Source organism: Paralichthys olivaceus, chromosome 17, assembly GCF_024713975.1.
Source record: "Paralichthys olivaceus isolate ysfri-2021 chromosome 17, ASM2471397v2, whole genome shotgun sequence".
Lineage (NCBI taxonomy): Eukaryota > Metazoa > Chordata > Actinopteri > Pleuronectiformes > Paralichthyidae > Paralichthys > Paralichthys olivaceus.
The window spans coordinates 8,745,997-8,769,305 of record NC_091109.1 but is presented as its reverse complement, the minus strand read 5'-3'; the positions used below and the strand labels follow the sequence as shown (position 1 = coordinate 8,769,305).

Sequence of the window (23,309 nt, the reverse complement as noted above, 5' to 3'; positions counted from 1 at the left end):
TGTGATGATGAGACAGACGGCACCAGACAGAGAGCTGGTGACTGTGTTTATACTCAAACCACCATCTGATGGTCTGAGACTTGTTATTCTGTCAGCTTCATGTGCTGGAATCAACAGCTGCAAGATTCCTCATGTCTTTTAACAACAGTTCAAACTCACGTCATGTTTTCACAATAGATAATCTTTACATCAATGTTAATGCCTCAATAAATACCTGTTTTTGCCCCTGTACGTTTGTTAGTTTTCCAGTAGGGCTATGTAAAGAGAACAGAATGGATTTCCACGAGAATTGGCGAAAGAACTCATTACATTTTATTCCTGTTCTTTTTCACTTTCTTTAACGTTGCCAGATGAGGGCGTTTTTTGGCATTTTCACCAATTTCCCAGGGAATAGTTAATGGATCTTAGATGCCTTAAAACAACATTATTGGTAGGAATGAAATACCAGTTCACAAATGACACAACATGAATAAATGAAATAAAACAGAATAAAAAGTCAAATAGGAATAAAAAGGGTAATGTGGCAGGGAGAGAGGGGGGCATTGTTTTCATGAAAGGGACCTTGGTCTCAAAATAAGATGAAACCTTTGCCAGATCTTATTATAGTTCTGGGTGGAGCTTTGGGCTGTGTATTTAAGACCTTCATGGTTAAGAAGGGACATGACCTCCTCGCCAGCCCTTTATAGTGGTTACATGACTTTAAGCTAAATCATCAACATATCTATTCTGTTAGGTAAAAATATGAAGGAGGGCTGTTTAAGATTATCTTTTTTTTAAGCATACCACTGGACATCCTGCAGGGCCTAATGCCTTTGTGCTTCAAAATAATATCCTGTCTAGATACATCCAGTTTACCAAAGAATCTCTCTCCAGAATACAATCATAAAACACACACAGACTTTTGTTTCGGTGTTTCCAAAAAACAAGACAAATACCTTTATACCTTCAGCTCTTACAATCACATTTTCTGAGTCAGTTAACTGAAACATTAAATTATCAGTAGCATTTTCCCGCAGAGCCTGACAGGTGGGCCTCCAGTAGCATCAGCCTCAGTGTGAAGATATTTTTCACAGATGCTTTATGATTCGTCCATGTTGTCAGATAAATAAACTCAGCACCATGGTCGTCACTGTCTGTGGATGAGCAGGACAGATGCTGTTCATTGTAAACACCTTCCCCCATCTTAGTAAACATTCATCTCATAAGTTAACTATTTTCAGTAAGTTGTATATTTTAATCTCTCTGCCTTGTTTATGCTATTTTCGTGTATTTCTAGAGTAAACAGAATCAGGATCTGGTTTTAATGCCAAGCAGGTTTACAAATGGAATTTGCTGTGGTGTATTTGTGAAAGCACAAATATAAAAAAAAAACAAATATAAAAATGAAATACTATAAGCTCCAGGGGAGGGATTGTGCAAACACTTTGTAACATTGGTATTACACAACAGTAACCTTTGTGCTTTTTTTAAAGATCAGTGTCATTTTTGCTTAGATAATATTATAGTTATAGTTATTATTAATAATTGTGTTTTATTCTTTGTTTTTTTAGTTGAAGTGTTGTTGAGGGTGTGTCACATGACTGTGAACGGGCACGCGCAGTTTTTTTTTTTCTCACACTTTTGTAAACAACATGGCGGATGTCGGAGTGGCCCATCGAGCAGACTGATCCCACACCGAGCTGTCAAACCCGCAGCTCTCCGGGCGAGCACCTCGTCACCGGCGGAGTCGCACCAGGATCAAGCTGTTCTCTCGGTACCGACACACGGGGAGCTGGACCGACGTGCTGCCGAGAGGACAGACAGACACACGGTGAGGTTAACGCGTTAGCATCTGTAGCTAGCTCCACTAAAACCACCAGTGCGAGCGAACGGGGGGACACGGTGCAGAACAACAACCGGGAGGCGGGTGAACAGTCCGGGACAGATTGTTCCGTCACCTCGCCGTGATGTGATCTCAGCCCGTGCACGCGTGTGTCGCCCTGCCATTGTTTGCTAACTTGTGTTTGTGTACGATAATCTCACTCCGCTGTGTGTAAACAGGCCCTCCTCAGTCTATGGGCTCTCAGTCCAGTTCTGGGATGTCTGGTGGAAGGAGCTCCTCCAGTGACAACCCAGCGGAGCGGTCCGAAGCAGCACAGCCGAACCGGAGCCGCAGGACGGCGGACAGACAGTCATCATCATCATCATCATCTTCATCTTCAGCAGCAGCTGCAGCAGCACCAGAGGAGGACGTCGACCTAGCTGAAGTGCTGGCTTACCTACTGAGGAGGTGACATGACCCGGACACTGATCCAAACACCCTGAGGGGGTCGTTCCATTCCGTGTCAGATCATCACACTGTCACAGATCTTGATTTAACCGTCCATGCTGATTTGGTCACATGAGGAACTTATGGAACTGAATGTTGCATGTCTAATTAAGATCAGAATAAAATAAGATACACTTTTAGTGACCCTCCGTAGAGGAAATGCACAGTTGACATAGCAGCAGAAAGTTTGTTTGTCCAGAGATTTGTTGTTGCTGGTATATCATTACTAATTCCTTACAGTGTTGTTGAACAACACATTGTAATCAGTGTGTGGTCAGGCAAGTGGTACGTCTGATTTAACATTATAATATTCAAAGTGTTTGTGGTGGTACACGATTTCCATTTCTGATTTCTTGTCTATTTTTTTACGTACGTATGTGTGTTCCTCTGTAACTGACTGGTTGTTGAACTGGTGTGTTTGTGTGCAGGGGCCAGGTCAGACTGGTCCATGGCAGTGGAGCCACAGGGCTGCAGCTGGTCCAGTCATACTCTGACTCTGACGAGGACAGCGATGGAGCCTGGGAGGGTCGGCTGGGAGACCGCTACAACCCGCCAGGTAAGTCTCCACCTGCTGCTGACAGATTTACGGTCCAGGCTGTTGGTCCAGTGTTGATCTGTATCAGCAAATGCTATCGAATCTCATTGTCTTTCCAAGATGACATCTTCTTTGGGTCTCTTATGTGTTTGGCTCCTCTTTTTCATCCTGAGATAGTTGTATTATTTTTGTATTTTCTGTGATCGGGTTATCAGTGGGCCCACTCATTCACAGTGAATGAAAATCCTCCAGATAAGGGGGGGGGGGGGGGGTTGTCTTGAGCCTCTAACTCTGACATTTGTGTAGTCACATAATACAGTCTTTCTGGTTCTGTGCATGTCTGAAAGCAGCCAGTGAATATTAGTTTAAGCAAAAACTCACTCACCCAGTTTTGAATAGCAGGAATCCACCCAATTCCCAATATCAGATGCAGGAACAACGCATATCAGTAATATGTAAGATTTCAGTTTAATATACAAATAACCTCAGGGTAATGGTATTGCCTTGTCTTCAGTCAGATCCAAAATAGATGTTTTGAAGGTGAGAGGAATTCAAGAGTATTTAGGCATATACAACTCTGAGCTCTTTAATGCTCATGAAATGAACACATTGAACAAACTCTCAGTGTTATTCAGCTCGTGAATAGTAATTCCTGTGTCTTCTACTCTATATCTACTTCTCCACTCTCCCCTTGTCAGAGAACATCAGTAGAACATGTTTGTGTTTAGTTTGTCATCGAAACATTTGTTGTTTGTTTAGAGGTCCAGCAGTTCGGTGTCATAAATACATAGGGCCATTGAATCACAATGAACTGTATGTAGCATGTCCAGAAAGCTTGTTGTGAGATGTTGACTGTTTGTGTTACTTTGCCAGTGGACACCCAGCCGGACACAAACGAAGTGGACCGAAGCGAGATCCGAACTCAGATCCTGCTGGCCACAGCCTCGTCTGCCCAGAAGGGCCGACACAGTTTCACACACATGCTAGCAGAGGTCAGAGCAATTGCAAGTCATGAGGAGACTGGGAAATTTCTAGCACTTTGAAAATAATGACGAAGATGATTGAGTTCTCATCAGTTTCAGGCTGTTGACTTAATGTGATGGGTTTTTTTTTTTTCATTTTAGAGGGAAAAAGGCAGATGTAGAGGCTCCAGTTTTTCTCATGGGGAGTGCAGTCGTATCCGCACACAGTAAGCTCCTCAAACACTTACACGTCTTAAATTTCTCAACAAATTACTAGAAGGTGGCACAGAGAAAAACACAAGTTCAGAAAGGCAGCACATTAAAAAAAAACTTGATTAAGTATTAACTTCTGTCTGTTAATTTATGTTAACCCTTGTTTTCCCTCACAGTTTCTTGCCAAACTATGTATCCCACAAGGACACATACCAGCAGAAAGCTTTCTGTGGAGTGTACAGCGAGGAGGGCAACATGTTCCTCTCTGCCTGCCAAGGTAAATAACTCCAGGTCCAACACAAGAACCCAGAGGAACCGATTCAGATCTGATCATGATTCTTTGTGGTTCTTTAGAAATCAGAGGAAACCATGATATGTTATGTAAAGAATGTAGTCAGTTCCAGAGAAACACTGTTTTACTTTCATTAGTTCCTTGATACAAAATGTGTAAAACAGCACAAATACCAAATCTAGTGGCAGTATGTTGTGGTCATTTATTTTCACGATATAATACTGCATTACGTTTTTAATGCAGTCTCTGTTTTGCTGTCAGTTTTTCTTTTCTCATCAAGATAAAGATGTTCTCCTTCTGCAAAAACTGAATGCCTCATGCTCTTTACAGGACTGTTAAATGTAATTCTTTGTATTTTCTGTTGCTCTGTGCAGACCAGAACATCCGCTTGTACGACACCACCAAAGGGCGTTTTAATCTGCTGCGAACAGTGAGAGCTCGAGATGTAGGCTGGAGCGTGCTCGACGTCTGCTTCACCCCCGATGCACAACATGTGCTCTACTCCAGCTGGTCTGATTACAGTAAGGGTTGCGGCCCCGTCTTTCACTGTGTGATACAATGAGCAAGTCATTACAGAGTTTTGGTAATACAGGAGTTGTCTGCACCTCCCCAAACCAATTCAAAACATGAGCTAAATGTGATTTTTTTGTTTCTACCTTGTTTTTGTGTAATCTTGCTTAAAATATACAAACCGAGTATCAAGTTTTTTTGTAAATTTCATTATCATGACTGTCAAATATGCTGTTTTATTCATGTCGGTTTTATCTGTCTGCGTCTTTCCCACAGTTCATCTGTGCAGTATAGATGGTGACAGTGAAAACCACACCTCCCTGGACCTCAAGTTAGTGTTTCCCTCATAGTATCTTATAACATAACAGAGAAGGTAATCTATCATTCCCTCCGTTCACTACCACCTGGATGAATGATGCTGTCACCACCTCAACCTCCCCCCTTTCATTCTGTGTTCTGTTCATTAATTCATACAAAGCACTGCTATTAAAACTCATGCAGTCCTCACACTTGCATTGTTTAACAGGTCATGTATGCCTTCATCAAGCTTTTTGCTCTGGCATGATGCAGTACACAGTGTAGTTATGATACAGTAATTATGCCACTGCTGCAGTGTCAACCTGCTTGTGTGTGTGTGTGTGTTTTTAGTCCAGATGAGAGGAGGTTCTGTGTGTTCTCCCTAGCAGCCTCCACAGATGGCAAAGAGATCCTGGGAGGGTGAGTACACTTGACGTTTAGGCTTCAAGGTGGCGTGGAAACCAGGAGTGAGGCTACATCCATTCTACTACGTTTTTTGTTTGAAAACAGCGTTTTAGTTTTAATCCCCGTCCACACTAACACGCCTGAAAACACATATCATGTGACCTCTCACGTACACTGGGCGATTCCTAGAATAATAACTTGTCTCCTACACATGTTAACAGTTGCATCACTGTAAAATGCAGAATATGACTGCAGCTGTTAGCAAAGACAACAGGGTCAGCAACATATGTAATTGATTATCCATGATGCGTTCTACATAAGTGGCCGCGGCTAATGCCGGTTGTTTTCCTCCGGAAGGGGGTCATGTGATACGCAAACATTCACTTTAAACTACTACTTTGGTTCATTCAGTCCAACTCTCCTCTCCTTTCAGAGCAAACGATGGCTGCCTGTATGTTTTTGACCTTGAGCAGAATAAACGAACATTGAAGGTGAGTGTGTTTGTATTCAGTTTGTATTTTTATTATAGAAGTTTTCTGTTTCTGTTTTGCTGGCATTGCTGCATCTTTGCCTGCATGTACCTGTAAAATCCACCACTGTTCAAGCTCTCTCCTCATCCTGCAGTCAAGGTGAGCAGAATAGCAACCTATCAAGCTGACATCAAGTTTTACACCATCGTCTGTAAAGTCCCTTTTCCACTGGTCAAAAAAACCAAAAACCACTAACACCCACTAACATCTGGCTTTTGGCTGCAATGGTAATAGATTAAATCAGCATTCACTCCCGGGTCAAATAACATCAGACACATGTTTTGGAAACATGACTAATTTGGCAAGACGGTGAGGTGAGAGAGCACCTCAGTGCATTTCTGACGTCAAACATGACTTACCCGGGGAAAAAAACAGAAAGGTAAAGTCCTGCAATGGGAAATTAGTCCAACGCCTTTTTCTTGCGAATTTACCCACGTGTAAATAATCTGTCTATACCTGCTAATTTTGGTGAAGGTGAGGTTTAATGTATAAGAAAAGAAGTCTCCTCCCTTCAGAGGGACTAAGGGGGTTAAATCCTCCTCCCTCCTCCCACAACCTCCCTCTGTGCAGAAGTCCGTCGCTGACCTCTACCATCTGCTTCAACATGATCTTACACTCTCTCAGCCCGTCCCGAATTACCTCTGCATTACCGTGTCAGTGATTTATTCTGAACTTTTGCCCTTCTCTGCTTTCCTTTAACTTCCTTCTGTATGTGGCTGCATGTAAAGGATTATTCTGCGAATTTTCTTATTTCTAACAAATCCCATGAAAAGACTGAACTTGCACCTACTGTCTCCGACTGACACGTGCTTCTGACATGTCTCTGACTTCAGATTGATGCCCATGAGGATGACGTGAATGCAGTTGCATTCGCTGACGGCTCATCCCAGCTGCTCTTCTCTGGCAGCGACGACGCACTATGCAAGGTGTGGGACAGACGGACGCTGCGGGAGGACAGACCGCAGCCTGTCGGACAGCTGGCCGGACACCGAGACGGCATCACCTTCATCCACAGCAAGGTGGGGAAGACCTGATTAATTAGATGCCAAAATTAGCTTGGTACACACACATTCAGTCCATTATATTGGCCTCAGAGCCTCTGAGGGTTGTTGTTGTGTCTCAAAAAAATCTCCACTTGTGCCAGGGTGACGCACGCTATCTGATCAGCAACTCCAAGGACCAGTCCATCAAGCTCTGGGACGTCAGGAAGTTCTCACCCAAAGAGGGCTTGGCAGCATCCCGCCTGGCTGTCACCCAACAAAACTGGGATTACCGCTGGCAGCAGGTTCCCCAGAGAGGTGAGGAGGGCGGGGGTCATATGAAGGGTGAACAGAGGAGGAGGTAAAGATTAAATGATCGCACCAAGGGGAAGTCAGTTATATGATTAGTGTTTGGCATTGAATCAAAAATAGTTAGCAGTGTTTATTTACCTATTTGCCCTGTGGTCCCTTTCAGCCCTGAGGAGACACAAGCTGACAGGCGACACATCGGTGATGACCTATCGTGGTCATGGCGTGCTGCACACCCTCATCCGTAGCCGCTTCTCGCCGGAGTTCAGCACCGGGCAGAGGTTCATCTACTCCGGCTGCTCAACTGGAAAAATCGTCAGTGAGTGTCACCCCAGTCTTAGCGCGTTGATAATACACACATCTACAAGAAGCTGCATTGGTTGAAATGTTTGTGTGTGTTTGCAGTTTATGACGTCCTGACGGGCAGCGTGGTCTCCAGACTGTCGGGTCATGACGCCTGCGTGAGGGACGTCAGCTGGCACCCATACGAGGACAGTATCATCAGCAGCTCTGTGAGTAGAGTTAATGCAAAGTAATTTGTAAAATTATATAATAATTAATTACTTGTTTTCATACAGTATTATAGATGTCATAGGTGCTGGAGACGTGATTCTCCTAGGAATGATGGGGGCACCATAATAACCCTGTAGTTTCTTAATAAGAACTGGCAGGATTGTAGCAGAAAATCATGCCAAGACTGGTGTATAGAGATATTTTTTTTTGCATTTGATATACTGTACATCATCATGGGTGTGGTGGTGAGGAAAACAACTCCCATGAACCCAGACAGCTTCATGACGTAACAAACTAGATCTCTGGTGATTGTTTTTATTGACAGACCTCTAGCGACCAGTTATATATTGTACATTTTAACATATAAATCCAGAAGAAAGTTTTTAAATATATCACAGAAGTCACAGAGGAATTTGGTATCTAATTTACCGCTTACCTTTTAAAAACGTGAGTTGTGAAACCCTGTCCTTCTCCTTCTCTGTTTGTCCACAGTGGGACGGAGCGGTGCGAATGTGGGAACACAGACAAACACATCCTCTGGAGGAGGAGAGAGAGCGGGACTGACAGTGAGAGAAAAGAGACAAAAAAGGAAAAGATGTCGGGGGAAATGACATCACCACAGACAGAGTAACTGGCCCCGAACAGAGGCCGACGATAAACCCAGAAGGACTGGGAGAGACTTAAAATATCTTCTAAAGTTAATGCTGGATATTAATGATTACAATTATAGCGTGGATATGGTGTGATCTTGTAAAAGTCAGGTTAGAGGGACACTGGGGACAACCTGCTTCTGTGTTTCTTCTGTTTTTCGCCTCACTTGTCGTGAACAGAGTAAACGGGCCAAACATTTTTCATTTGGCCTGAAACTCTGAAAAATGTGCTGAAGCTGAAAAAAGAGCTACACAGCACTTAGTAAACGAGCTGTTCAAATGTAATGGTAAGCTAGTTCAATGTCAAATCATTGTTGGATTTTGCAGGGAGCAACTGAGGAGGATGATTCTGTATAAATGTAAAGTACTTTAATGGTATGTGCATTCAGGGAGTGTATTTAGATTGTTGTTAGTTCTGATTTGACTTTGCTTCAGAGATTTCACATTTAAAAAACATTGTATATGAAAATATGGAAACAAATGGTGCCGTACATGCCCTACAATAGACCTGTCATGTAATTTTGTAAACCCGGTGGTCACCAGGCTGCCCAAACACACTGTTAGTTTTACAGTCGACCTCACGGTAACGTTAGTCCTTTAAAGATGTCTTAAAGTGGAAAGCAGCTCCTGTATTTAAACACAGCACTGGTCTTGAGCACTCAACTCTGTAAACACAAGCCCTGAGCCAATAAAAATGATTGTTGGCCAATATAAACCTGTGATCTGCTCAAAAAAGGTTTGAATGTTTGTAATACTGTGTTAAAGACAGAACTAAGGGACGGAGGATATGAGTGTACACGTATACACACTCATCTGTTTATGCAATTTTCAGGTGTTTATATCAAAGCCCATATTTCTCTCTCTGACCGTTGTTTTACAGTAACAATAAAACCTTTATTTAAATGTTCCACAAAGAAATAACTTTGTTGGTTCTTTCATGCAAAAAAATGTTCAGACTTTTGTTTTTCAATCTGACTACATTTCTAACTATTGTGTCCATTTAACTTTTTAACATTTTAATGCTTCTGGCAAAAATGTGTTAACCAGCAGTACAGACAGCTGACACTCAGCTGCTGCAGGAACCAAAGCAAAGTCGCCTTTAGGTCGTTATGACCAGTGCAGTAAGTGCTCTAAAATTAGACTGAGGTTCTTTTAATGGCATGTCTGCTTTCATTTATACTTATTGTTCCCACTTAAGTCAAATGTGCTTCTTATAAAACCTCAACGACGCAGTTGTGGTGATAATTGAGTCGATGAAAAATATGTTTGTGATTATTTGGTAAGAGTTGTTTCTTTATTTTGGCTCATTTGGATCAAGACACACATCCAGAACACATATAAATAAAAACTTTGGGATTTTTCATCTTTCTATTTAAAAAATAGGAAATATACATTTGTATATCATTCTGACCAATAAAAAACAGGCTACGTACATACAAGCTATTTTTACTTCCACCAATGAGGTTATCTTTTTGTCTGCATTGTTTGTTATTTAACAAGATACTTAAGAACTCTCCAATTTTTATTAAATTATTAATCTATCTGTGAATGAAGTGTGGTTGTCTGTATTAGTAGTGTGGCTTTATGTCCACACCAGTGGGTTTTACTTAGCATGAATCCCAGGAATGCAAAGACTAATTTACTCCATTTAGATAAATAGGTTGAGGATGACTCAGGCCTGGGCCTAGAAATAAAAAGTGCTGAATGCAGCTGTGTGAGGCACCAAATGTGGCAACAGTTAACAAATTAAATTAAGTGTTGAGTATTAAATGTGTGGCTCCAGCAGATGATTGCAAGAATGTGGGTGAGGGGGAATAAAAGCGAGCCAAAAAAGGAGGGCCACATGTGAGTGAGGCTGGTGTCGGATTGTTTTGGAGGAGAATGGGGTCAGCGGTGTGCCATGTTTCCACTGTCAGCCTGTGCTGGACTGGGGGGGGGGAGGGTAAAGGGGCAGAGGGGTTGTATTTTTATAAAACATTTGCTCTCCTGCACGCCTGACACTGATAAAGCAGACAGGGCCCACAGAGGGACTGCTGTGCCTTTCACTCAAAGGACAGCGAGCCACACTCTGGCCTCAAGCAGCGATCTGGACACAAAGAGAAAAGAAAAGTGACTAAAAGGACGAGAAGAAGATGGATGTAAAGACTGAAACCTCAGACATCAGCCTGGAGAAGTTAGGCAGGATGGCTGAGGAGCTGATGCTGCCGGGAAGGTTCATCCTCCGAGTCCTGAGCGCCGCTCTGGAGTCTGTCACAAACGTCCTGGCTGCGATTTTAGGAAGTGAAGTGGTCAGAAGACACTTCCACCTGATGCTGTCTGGTCTGGTTCTGTTTGGGCCCTTGCTGAGTCTGTGGGTGTCAAAGTTCAGCATCTTCGCAAACAGCCACAATTACCTGTACAGGTAAGAGCGCCTTTAAATAGACAGCATCATTTATATTTAACCGACAGGATCCTTGTCTTCTTTTAAATCTCTCATCCCGTAAATGAGAGTTTTTGAGTAAAACTCAGTTGGTTTAATAATGATGGACACACAATAATAAAAGTAGTAATAATATTAATATTAATTTGACACATTCATAAATATTCCTGTATAGGATGCACTGCAGCTACATGTGTGCCTCATATTTTTAAAATTCTAATAATCTTCTGTAAAAGTGAACTTCCTGAACATAATCTTCTTCTTAACTCAAAGACTCTTTAGATGTGACCAGTTGGAGTGAAACATCATCACTATGAGCTGTGCGGTGATTTATCGATTCATCTTGCCTCTACAGGAAGTTTCTGAAATCCACTTGGGGTTGGACCTGGATCTTTGGCGGCTCCTTCATCCTCCTCCTCTCCCTCTCTGCCCGTCACTCTCTGTCTCTCTCCCTCCGGCACCTCTCTCGGATCGGGGTGATGGGCTTTCTTTGGTGGGGATGTCGCCGCCTTCTGACCCTGCTAGAGGACGCGACGGGGACGTGCTACGAGCCGATTGCGCAGGAAACCCAGAGCTCTGCCTCTATGGGACTGCCGCCCCCGCTGCTGCTGCTGCATGAGGGCCAGAGCAAGGCCTCCTGCCTCAGGGAAAATATGGTGTGGAGGGGCTACGAGGTCTCCCAGGACGTCCTAATCCTCTGCTTGTGCTGCCTGCTGCTGGTGGAGGAACTGTCCGTCTTTGGCCCTCACATGGTCCAAGCGAGGGGGAGTGGTCCCCCCGGGGTCCCGTTGCGATTCGTCTTCCTCCTGTGTGTCGTTCTGCTCGCCGTGTGGATGTTCCTTCTGCTGTGTGTGCTCGCATACTTCCCAAAGTTCCCCTCGCAGCAGCTCGGGGGAGCTCTGGGCTACCTGGGGTGGAAAGGACTTTATCAGGGATGGTACAGGCTCGAACCGAGCTGGTGCTTCCCTGGTTTGCCAGAAGACGGACCGTTATTATCTGCGGAAACCGAAAAACTAGAAGAGTAGATGATATTTGGGGAATGTGAGAGTGACCTTGAAAAAGAGGATTTCCCCATTAGGTCTGTGGAGGCAATCTAGGTATAAAAAACCGTCTGTGAACGACACCATAAGTCTGGCATCACATGAATATGCAGGTTAATTTGTTTGTCGCATTAGACTTCCATTCAGACAAAGCAAGTTCAGGCAGATTTATTGGAATCATGTTGCTTTATTTTGTATTTTGTAATCCGAACCAAAATGAATGCTAAGAGATGATAGGAGACGTTTTTGTCGGAGTGGGTGCTCTGTTACTTGATGGGAGCGTCACACGAGACGAGCTGTATCTTGTCAATCTGTATCTTGAGAGCCCGTGAGTGAGCCGATGCCCGTCTCAGTAGATGAGCGCTTTCCCCTCACCTCTGGGCTTCTTAATCTTTCCGTAGTTCTTGTTGATGACGTCGAACAGCACGGCCTGTGGAGAGAAACGGGGGCGAGTGTCAGGCAGACACAGGCAACAGCAGAGATGTGAGACGGAGCGTGAATATGACCGAGACACAGAAGGTGACGCCCAGATTCAGAGCTACTGTATAATCATGTCCTTTCATCATCGTCTGCACCGCCGCATTTATTAATGGCATCAAACGCTGCAGGACAATATCCAGAGGAAACAAAGATTAATGGAGAGGAGAGGGAGCGCCAATCACTTTAACACAAGCACAGCAATTAGTTTAATTAGTGTCCTATTAAGACGGAAGTGATTCCATTTAGTCTCCGTCCATCTGGGACACAGCTGGAGTATTTTACAGATGTGAAGGGAGTTTTATTCAAAATTCAGTGTTTGATTACCACAGATGAGATACTGGGTTCAATGAATATAAGTATCCAGTCAAACATTATCAATCAAATCAATACCACTTGGGTTTTTCTATAATTATGTTTTTACCCGTTTTAAGATTTCAGAGGCCTGAGAGTGAAGAACAAAGTATGTGTCTTACATATGTGTTGCAGATGTCCTGGAGCACGAGGCGGAGCTCGTAGTACTGATACTGGTCCAGCTCATGAACCAGCTGTCTGTAGTCTCCCTGCACCACAGAAACATCAAATTAGAATTAATGAGAATTAAAATCACAATATTACTCAAATTTAGTTGTAATTTAAAGAGTTATGATTTTACGTGAATACAATTTTAATTTAATGAGAAAAAAAGTAATAATATTGCGAAAAAAAAGTTAATATTTAATGAGAAATAAAGTTATAATATAAAGAGATGAAAGTCGTAAGTTAAGATAAATAAAGTCATAATATTACAAGAATAAAGTTCATCAAGACAACACAGGGTACTGACCACGTGGGGTTGTTTGGAGGCTTTGGCCACAGCATCACCTCTCTCACTGTAATATCTAAAAAACAGGGGAAGAGAAGTGTCACTCATTTTGAACAGTCTTCAGTGACAAATACTATTCAACATGCTTTAAAATCCCTCTGAGGTCCTCACTAAATGTGAAAGTGTGGGATTCCAAAACAAAATCTCAAAAAACCTTCATTTAAGTTCTGGTTACAGCGAGAAAATGTAAAACTTGTGTTTTTGAATTGCATCATTTGGTTCCTGCTGAATAAAATGCTCACTCCATCACAGTCAACCTTTAGTGCGCCTCTTTTTTCTCTCTGCATAGCACGACACATTGTTAAGGTGGTAAAACATCAAACTCACATTGATTGCTTTGCTTATCAACACCCTAATTTATCTGTGATTCCACAGCAGTATGCAGTAATTCCCTTAGTGTGTGAGGTGGTGCAGTGGCAATGATAGGGTGCTGGGGGACCTGTGTCCCTTCAAAGAGCCAATATTCATATCACTGCTCACTGTAGTTCAAACCCATTTCACAAATGAGTGTGATAAATTAGGAAAAAGCCCTGTAGGTCCACAGAGGTTCAGTTATTGCCTGGAAGGTCCAGGATTTGTTTGCATTTGTTTGCTTGACAGTTGTCACGATTATGCAAAAACCACAGAACAGATTTCCTTGAACGTTTGTGAAGTGGTGGGTCATGACCTACAGGACAACACCTGCAAATCTGGTTACACTTTCCCTGATTTCTCAGAAAAGAAATCATGGACATGACTGAAAAATCCACTTAAGGTACTGATATTTATGAGTGTGTAATGTGATGCAGATCCAAATAAAAATCCAGATTTAGAGAATTTAAATGTGGTTTCATAAGGAGCCTGTTGGACATTAGCAGAGGTATGAACTCTACACACTGCCCTTTTAGTGATTATTATTATTAATATTATTATTATTGTTAATACAAGCAACACCTCTTTAGCATTGTGTGGGCCTGTACTTTCCAGGAGTGACTAATGGCTCAGACCTGTTGGGACATGACACTGCACAAAGTTAAAATACCTCGAAGTAAATGGTCTGAATGATCTCAGCATCACATGTCAAAAGAGCTCTGATCAGCAAAAACACAGACGACACCAGTGTGTGGACGAGGGAGGACTGGGACTTCACACGTTACAGCCACTGCATCTAAAACTGCTGCTGTTAAGTAGCTGTTTTAATGTGGTGGTGGGGGGGGGCTCTTACTTTGAAATCTGAGTTTGGAATCCCTCGATCTTGGTGCGTGTGTTGGTGAGCAGCTCAAACACTTTCTCCTGTTGGATTAAAAAGCAAAGCTGTTACTATAGAAACCAAGCCGGCTTCTTTTCACCAAAAAGATTGACATCAATCAGGAAAATGCACAAACACACGAGACGTGACGTCGTTCTACTGCATCACTGTAATAATCAGCACTGACCTGCACAGCCACTCCAAAGTTGTTCCCGTCTTCAATTTTAGGGATTTGGAGTTGCACCCACATTGACACCTTCCAGAGATAAAAACATCAAGATATATAAGAGGTCCTGTAGTAAAAGCTTCATACAGCTCCATTTAAAACTCTTTATCCCACTGAAACACGGGGCCTGAGCTCCTGTCTTTGTTACTTTAAATCATCTTGATTTCCCCTGTTCAAAATGACTCATCAAGAGACTGACCGTGTTGAGCTTCTCCTTCAGTGTCTGGATCTCAGGCTTGACCGCCTGCAGGAGACTCTGCACTCGCCCATTGATGCAGATGGGACCACAGGGAGGCTCTGAAGGAAAAAAAAAAAACACCCCAGAACATTAACTCACTTTAGCTGCTTTCAGACATGCACTGAACTGCAGACATTTTCCAGAACTTGTCCCACAAAGATGAAATGTCCAAGTGAATCTCTGAGAAACATTCACAGCGAGTGAGTGGACGACTGGATTCTAACATGTAAGAGACGCAAAACTGAAAAAACCCCAAAATGAAGTATCTCGGGATGAAAAAGATGTACACATGTAGAAGATTTTTCCCCCCCCATTTTATAAGGGCTAACAATGTATAAGTGTAAATGTGCCGTAAACAAAAACCCTTATTTCCGCAGCAGGATTAATACATATTACATGATCTACTTAGTCGTCACGTCAAATTATTATTGTCAAATGTAGTAGTCTAGATTTGACAATGTTTGCAAAGGTTAAGAATTATTTCAATGAGTTGTAATCTTCAATATTTAAACAAAACACAAGATCATGCTTATGGTATACTACATTTTACAGAACAACTTCATTTTATAAAACAACTCCAGTTATTAGATCATTTTATCATCAGTGCAGGTTGCATCACACAGAATCTGTGGACATTGTGACAATGACAGGTGACTTATAAATAAAACACTAATCTTATAAATATCCTATTTTATTTATAAATACTCCTAATCCCTTCATATTCAACCAGCAGTTTGCTTTATCACCTCTCTCTCCCCATTTACCTGAATCTTCGTCTTCATCGCTGTCCTTATCTTTCTTCCCCTCCTTTGCCTTCGCCTGTGATGAAAGAACAAACGGCATCAGCTCATCGTTTCCGACTGATCTCTCAGGGAGCTCATACACCATTTTCGGGGCTGGTTTAATGTATTTTTTTTAAATAAACGAAAGTATCCGATCATAGAAGTTCCTTCTCTGATCACGCAGCGTCTGAAACCTGTTCCTGTATGAGCCCAAATATTCTTCCAACTAATTTCCACATAGTAAAAACCAGGAATGTGGAACTCTTTAGGAAACACATTTATACCATCTGATATATCGGTAATAATGATTATGATTTGGATTTTGTGAATGACAGTTTGTAGAACATTTCTGTCTACATAGTTCAACATGGTGATAAACTCCTTGGTGGAGTTATCCTCTCTACTTGAATGTATTATTACCACTTGATTCACACAGCAGAGCTTCAACATCACACAGTGTGGGACCTACCTCCTCCTTCTTCTTCTTGCGTTTGGCCTCCTCTTTCACAGGGTCAGGCATCGGGATGTCCAGCGGAGCCTTTAAGGACTCTGGGTCGGCATGGCAGGAAGAACTCTGGCAGCAAAAACACAAGAGATAAATGTCCGAAGTGTCTTTGATTAGAAACAGAGATTTATCACAACAGGGACTTTCTTAATGTATGTGAAGGCTAACACGACTGTCAGGTTTCCTGTTTCCTTATCATTCAAATTCTTGCGCCCATCTTTGGTCACAATTCGTGGGCATTAGCTGTCTACAACTCTCGCAAACTTCAAAGTTAAGCCCCTGAAGACTTTCAACACACAGCTACCTTCAGTAGTGTCTGGAGCTCTTCAATCTTCTGAGGGAAATAAACTGCAACCAGCTGCTCTGCCTGGAGGAAAACCAAATAGAATTATCATGTAAGACAGCTGAAGGAGAAACGATTGATTTAATGAAGCAGTTGGAATATTTTTCTGGAAAAATTACCTCTTTGGTGAGTTTCTGGCAGAAATCATCCACCTGCAAATCAAGAGACAGGCTGAGAATTTTCATCTGTATAAAACAGACACCTAAAGCTTACAATTGTGAAAATGAATAAATATCTGACACTTATAACGACTGACTGATGTTCAGAAATTAAGTCATTGGAAGTGTACTATTAATGTGTTTTATTTTTTATAGCAGATGGGAGGAACATTTTTGTCCTTAACATATAATGAGGGAGTTTTTAGTGATGTGACACAATGATGCAAAAACCTGAATGCTGGTGCTACTCAGTGATAAACCCGGACTGAGTGGCTTTAAAATAAATCCCACTAACATGTAGTATATGGAAAATAAATACATAACTTAACTAAGTGTGTGTGCATATTTCATTTCCATTTTAAAACCCAAACAAAACTATCTAAGCAAAATGACACTTATTCTCAAACTGAATAAATATTTGAGTGAAAGAATCAAGTCATTGAACGTGTCATATGGAATTACTTTATAATATTTTCCATTTTAATTTGTAATAATAATGATAACTTTAGTATAATGTGAAATTCACAGAGTCAAAAGAATGAAGATGCAGTTAATATAAGTCATCATGTGATTAAAGCTGAATCTGCTTGTCTGAACTCTTCTGCTTCCATTTTGTCCTCAACATCACCAGAGGAAGTGTTTTTAAAAGTGGTGCATCTTTAAAAGGAATGAAAATGATTCAGTCATCCACACAGTGAATATAAGACACATTCTTCTCTCTGTTAAACTAATATATGTCTAATTCTGAGTCTGGTAATTATACATGAACGTGTTTTTTATATTTAGAACACAAAAACGAAGAGCAGACACTTTGGATTTTGAAACCAGCTCTTCAGCCGGCTGTGAAAACAATAGAAATGTTATGTAATGTTATGAAACACGTTTCAGATCAATGTGAAAGGATTGAGCTCTCGTTAGAAAAGAGTTCGGTGAGCTGACCTCTAACCTGCTCAGCTCAGGGCTCTGGATGACACATGGATTTACAAGACTCGATGTAATTCAGGTTCAACTCCCCTCACCTGTTTCTTTGACGCCAGTGGAATATCCTTAGCAGCCATGTTGTGTCTCCACGTGAACTCTCAAGTTTAAATAAAGTTTTGAAGCCTGAAATCTAATCTGGAGGAAAGAATATGTAGAATTCTTTACTCGACTCGACACAAAGAAGCTGCTGCGCATCAAAAGCGAAAATGAAAGTAAAACGCATTTAAGACAGTTCCGTACTTTCCCGTTTGGGAAGTGGCTTTTGCTGCATTGTGGGACTTGTAGTTTTTTATTTTCAATTCCTGTAACCAGAGCCACTGATGAGAAATGCTGATGGATGGACTTCAGATGTGAACAGTCTGTCTGATCTGTTTCTGAACATGCACATGTATAAATATGCAACATGTATGATATGCTGCACATGTATGAATCAAATGTGCATCATATTAACTTTATCTTGTTATTTGTTACTATATTTCTTCATTTTTTAGTTGTCATTATCATTATTATTATTATTATTAGTAGTAGTAGTAGTAGTATTTGTAGTAGTCGTAGTATTTTTGTTTGCATGTTGTACAAGCACTCTTGTTTTATTTACAGTGTGTAGTAGGGTAGCTATTGAAAGCCCTATCACACAGTCATACATGCATATTCCAAAGATCATAATCCACAACTCACGACTCTCAACAATTTATAAATCAATCAATTCTCACAAGTAATCGCTCACATGTAAAAAAACTACTTCTCCTGTAGGTTCTAAGATTGTCCACTAGGTGGTGCTGCTGCTCTGGACTAAATAAAGCAGACTGTCCTGCTGCAAAAATACAGGAAATACATAATGATTGACAGCAGCTGAGTCAACTTGTTGAAACTGTGTTAGTGCAGATGTAGATTAAAAGATGCAGAATAAAGGGAGATCTCATAGAAAAAAAGTCTCAATGTGTATCATTGGGTTGAAAACTTACTCCAGATGAAGTAGTTTCTGGGAATTTTATTGTTTTTCCCATATTCTCAGGGTCAGACACTAATAAAGGCTTTGGGACAAACCTAACTATGTATTTGGGGCAGATAGATTTTATTTCAAAGAGCAACAATAGGCAATTTCTGCTCATTGTCATGTCTGTGTGGGATCAAATATCACAGTCATGATCACACTGCCAGTTACGGTGACTACAGTTGCCTTTCTGTGAGTTTTGTCTGAGGGGACGATCACACAACCTCTGCTTTAGGTGACTATTGATCAGAGCTGGGGGCCAAAGTGCGTCTTTTTCTTACACTCCAGATTTTCAGGGACCTCTGATGTCGTATGGAGCCTTTAATCAGGAGCCGTGTGGACAGAGCCGGTCTGACACAGTCGGGTAAAAGCCTTAAACAAATAAAGGATCCTGAGTGGACAGAAAGGACGTCAGAGCCTCCCAGTGTAAACACAGCACTGATCATCTCACTGTTACATACAATCATTATACCAACACACTTTAATCCCATCGGGAGATGTACAGATATAGATTTAATCACTGGGCTGGTATTTACTGAATGTATTATCCTGATTATCCTAAATACTTTCCTTTTAACCTTTTAAAATGTGAAATCTCTGAAATTGTGCAGGTGAAGCCAAAAATCATTGAATCTGTATCACAGTAACTGAGCACTGTGTGTAATCTGCAGCAGAGCAACTTTCAACCACCACAATAATACGACACCTGGGTTGAACCCTGGTTGGACCCGAAGGGCAAAGGCTCATTTACCACGTGAGCACCATTAGTTATTGATTCTGTGATTTGATTATGTGAGCGATCAAAAACTCTGCCCTGTTATTCGGTTCAGGCCGTCGATAAACACGGAGGACAAAGGTCAGGAGTGTGAGGGAACGTGGGGCAGGGAGAGGTGGGGGGGCGGAGAGAGCGAAAAAACCAAGTTTCGGATTTGTGAACACGTCAGTAAATTATCTTGTTGTTTGTGTTTTAACAGGATTTCATCACACCTCTCCCACTGTTGCACACTAACCACATTAAGTGAATAGATCAAAAGTATATTGATATACGATGCTCGCAAGATAATTAATAACTCACTTTAGTAAACTTGTCGAGAGTTTACAGTCTTTATCGTCTATACCACAGTGTTTTATCATTGAAATGCATATTTACAGACAAATCATATATAATGTTGACAACAGTATCTTTTCATTTCCTTGTGATGTGTTTGATGTGTAGTTTTAATCTTAATCTTAATCTTTTAAGGCCGCACAGTCTGAGAGAAAAGTGTAACCAGTTGCATCATCTTCAGTAAAGAAGCTTTGTCCGTTGTCCCTGTTGAGACTTTGCCTGCAGCGTGCCGTTATTTTCGTTATTTTGATTTGTCATGTGAGAACACATGTAGCATTGTGTTTCTGAGCGTCCGATACGCTGATCATGCACCTACTGTCACAGCTAATAGAAACTATACATGCAAAAATGAGAACTGAGAGACTTTAGATTTTCAAAGTAAGATTCTTTCAACAGTTCAGTGGCCTGATTACACTTAATTAAAACTGGTGTTTTAACTTCACCATTAGGTTACCATGGACGAACTACATGCTGGGTTGAGATGGGTTGGTGGTTTAACCCAGTTAGATGTAATGTCACATTTTCTACACAAGTTTTGGTTCATATCAACTCAAATGTTGGGTTCATTCTACCTCGTAAATATATATTTTTTGTTTTATTATAATAAAATCTTTGCTCACATAACATTCACACAGGAAAGCTTGCAGAGGCAATGTGGGGCTCAGTGACTTGCCCAAGGACACTATGTCAAACAGACTGGAGGATGCAAAGGATCGCACCACAGACTGTCTAGTGAATGGACGACCCGCTCAATCTCCTGAGCCACAAACACATGAACAGAACTACTCAGATATACTGGTCTCTCTAGATTACAGTCATACAAACCACACTAATAACACAACACAGTAGACAATGCACTTCTAAACATGCTGGAAGAGTTGAACAGTTTGTATTAACTCAGCGGATCGGTAGATATGTGCATTAGGAGCAGTTATCTCTATGACGTGTCATACGTCACCATAGGGCAAACCCCACCTGCTGAGCCAGCAGCTGGGTTACACAAAAACAGCCACCTCCCTTCAAATAACCCAGAAGAATGGTCCAACAGCCTTGACCCAGCCTTTGGGTGGATAGAACAACCCAGTATTTTTCTGTGTCTGACGTGAATAAAATAGCTTTGAATTCAGTTTTTTTTTTTTTTTTTCAGAGATATATCATTTTCTTCAATGCATTGTAGGGAATTACCAAAGAATAGTATGGATGACCTGTCATTGTGGCATTTAACAGACAAATCAGATTCTTGTAAAAGCCACTAACCACAGCTGTGTACACTGGAACTGAAATGACAGGACACAGTTAAATGACTAAAGATGTCTCCTTCCCTCTTTGCTACATTCGTGAATGTTTCAATGTCACCTGAATGTGTGTGTGTGTGTGTGTATGTGTACGTGCACAGAGTCTGCCTATCATCAGAGACCATGAGACAGGAGGGCTGAAGTTTAACCAGACATGTTGGACTGTTGTATCTCTCTTTATCTCCACAGTATAATCCTCTGTCCGACCCGCCTGCCTCTACTTCCCCTCTGCCTCACAACAGTGTGTGTGTGTGTGTGTGTGTGTGTGTGTGTGTGTGTGTGTGTGTGTGTGTGTGTGTGTGTGTGTGACCCCTCTCTTATTTCCCAGAGAGAAACATTAACAGTAAATCCACCATTTAAAAATCACATACAGACACACTTGTTTGTCCTGTGCAGTTAGAAGATCAGGTTCAGACCTCCTCCTGGCTCAGGTCTGAAAATCAAACTATTTCACTCATGCAACAGGTTGATCAGTGAAAGACTAAACAACTACACTAAACTTATAACGATAAACCATCAGAGAGAAACACTGCAGCCTTCAGGACCCTGAACTCAACCCAACTCTGACCCAAGAGGGACCTGCTGTGAATCTGAGCTCTGGTAATCAAACATTCAAACTTCCTACACGTCAAACTTCAGCTCCACTTTGAGTTAGATAATATTTAGCATGTTGTTTTCAAGTTTTCATTCTTCACCATTTCCTTTTGCTATTATAGTGTGCAGACAGAGTGCAGAGCGTATACTGAGGCATTCCTCATGACAGTCAATTAATCATTAATGAATTAATCAACAAAAACAATCAGGTCAATAGCTACTGAAAACAACCGTTACATCTGCCCTGTAACGACAGGGACCTGTAAGATTTTACCATAAAGTGGCTTTGTGATAAAAGTCATCTATTCAGTGTAGACAAGCACTTTGTTTCTAAGTTTAAATACAACAAATGGAAAATTATTTGGAAACTTTATACTGTTGAACCTCAAAGTGAAGGCAGGTATAAAGAAGTAACCCTTTAACAAGACATTTACTCTGCACTCTGCCACTAGAAACATTTGATTCTCCCGTTCTCCTGGTTTTATTTTGGTAACTTTATTCATCAGTCAAATACATGCAGAAGAAGAGAAGGAAGAAAGTGAGTGAATTCATGAGACAGATAAACATTGAGAATAAGTAAGGATAGAGATTGGAGCCATCCTGTAGTTTCAGTGCACAAATTAAAGGGCCATTAAATGAATAAATGATGTAATCCTGGAGATGTCACCAGGGCTCATCTCAGGTTGGACTCTGAAACATAAAATATAGTTTGTTAAATTATATTTTTATTAAATGAGTTAACGTAGAGCTTCAGTTAAGCAACATCAACCTCCCACTGTGGAGATCCTAAAATGTAACCATACACTATTTATAAAGATGGACGTCACGTCTCCACTTCTTCACACTACAATGAAGCTAATATACCTGGGAGACGGATTTTCCCATCTTGTATCCGAATGCGAAACACAGGTCGACTGGACTCAGTTTAGTTTCACTTCTCATCAGAGAGGCTTCTCCAGTTCTAACTGACTGCTGGGAGTCCCAGGTATTTAACTTTTGGGTCTTTAGGAGTCGTTGAGGTTACTTGAGAGGACGGACCCACCCCGCTGTTGGTTTCACTGGGAGTCCTGGGTCTTTGTGAGTCATGTCCTAATATGTGAATTGCAGTGAAACTTAGTGTGGCTGGGAGCCAAGACGGAATGATGCGAAGACAACAATGTCCACATTTTGGCCAGAGAAGACAGATGAAAGAAAATTGTAAAATAATGAATGAAGATATAATTTGTGAGAAATATATAGATAACATAAAACACATAATGATAGTAAAGTGAATAACAAAACCAGCTACAGGAAAGTGAGGACAAGTAAATTAAATATTTTCCTAGAATGAAAAAGTAAAAGCATGTGTAGTTTTCTCCTCTGAGTGTGTGTTCCTGTATGTATACGTCTGTGAGCACCATTTTAAGCAGGGACCCTACAGAGTGAGGACATTCTGACTGGTCCTCACTTTTCCAATGTGCAGTTTGAGAGTTAAGATTAGGTTTACAGATAAGTGCGTGCGTGCATGTGTGTGTGTGTGTGCGTGTGTTTGTGTACGTGTACGTGTCTGCGT

The 23,309-nt window shown here is 41.4% G+C and overlaps 3 protein-coding genes across 3 annotated transcripts; 2 read left to right on the top strand and 1 right to left on the bottom strand.

Annotated features, from left to right (window-relative positions):
* The first annotated feature begins 1,603 nt into the window (after positions 1–1,603).
* Positions 1,604–9,422, top strand: dcaf11 (ddb1 and cul4 associated factor 11). The gene is made up of 15 exons (XM_020087855.2): positions 1,604–1,810; positions 2,041–2,269; positions 2,737–2,864; positions 3,717–3,835; positions 3,968–4,032; positions 4,195–4,295; positions 4,685–4,831; positions 5,097–5,151; positions 5,469–5,537; positions 5,956–6,013; positions 6,886–7,071; positions 7,197–7,350; positions 7,508–7,660; positions 7,747–7,853; positions 8,347–9,422. The coding sequence occupies exons 1-15, from the start codon at positions 1,639–1,641 to the stop codon at positions 8,416–8,418; spliced, it is 1,815 nt and encodes a 604-aa protein (XP_019943414.2). The 5' UTR covers positions 1,604–1,638; the 3' UTR covers positions 8,419–9,422.
* A 360-nt stretch (positions 9,423–9,782) lies between these two features.
* On the top strand, positions 9,783–12,093 carry fitm1 (fat storage inducing transmembrane protein 1). The gene is made up of 2 exons (XM_069512747.1): positions 9,783–10,905; positions 11,279–12,093. Exons 1-2 carry the CDS (start codon positions 10,637–10,639, stop codon positions 11,946–11,948), a joined length of 939 nt encoding a protein of 312 aa, XP_069368848.1. The 5' UTR covers positions 9,783–10,636; the 3' UTR covers positions 11,949–12,093.
* A 37-nt stretch (positions 12,094–12,130) lies between these two features.
* On the bottom strand, positions 12,131–18,037 carry psme1 (proteasome activator subunit 1). Its single transcript, XM_069512754.1, has 11 exons — positions 17,805–18,037; positions 16,747–16,779; positions 16,589–16,651; positions 16,249–16,353; positions 15,762–15,816; positions 14,959–15,056; positions 14,721–14,789; positions 14,510–14,577; positions 13,267–13,321; positions 12,917–13,003; positions 12,131–12,393 (listed from the first exon to the last, which is right to left on the bottom strand). Exons 1-11 carry the CDS (start codon positions 17,841–17,843, stop codon positions 12,313–12,315), a joined length of 753 nt encoding a protein of 250 aa, XP_069368855.1. The 5' UTR covers positions 17,844–18,037; the 3' UTR covers positions 12,131–12,312.
* Between the last annotated feature and the right edge of the window lie 5,272 nt (positions 18,038–23,309).

Coding starts and splice junctions, on each gene's coding strand:
- fitm1 (XM_069512747.1), top strand. CDS start 10,637: ATGGATGTAAAGACTGAAACCTCAGACATCAGCCTGGAGAAGTTAGGC. Junction 10,906..11,278: donor AGCCACAATTACCTGTACAG/GTAAGAGCGCCT, acceptor TTGCCTCTACAG/GAAGTTTCTGAAATCCACTT.
- dcaf11 (XM_020087855.2), top strand. CDS start 1,639: ATGTCGGAGTGGCCCATCGAGCAGACTGATCCCACACCGAGCTGTCAA. Junction 4,033..4,194: donor TGCAGTCGTATCCGCACACA/GTAAGCTCCTCA, acceptor TTTCCCTCACAG/TTTCTTGCCAAACTATGTAT. Junction 7,854..8,346: donor ACAGTATCATCAGCAGCTCT/GTGAGTAGAGTT, acceptor GTTTGTCCACAG/TGGGACGGAGCGGTGCGAAT.
- psme1 (XM_069512754.1), bottom strand. CDS start 17,843: ATGGCTGCTAAGGATATTCCACTGGCGTCAAAGAAACAG. Junction 16,780..17,804: donor CACTGGCGTCAAAGAAACAG/GTGAGGGGAGTT, acceptor CTTGATTTGCAG/GTGGATGATTTCTGCCAGAA. Junction 14,578..14,720: donor ACTTTGGAGTGGCTGTGCAG/GTCAGTGCTGAT, acceptor TTAATCCAACAG/GAGAAAGTGTTTGAGCTGCT.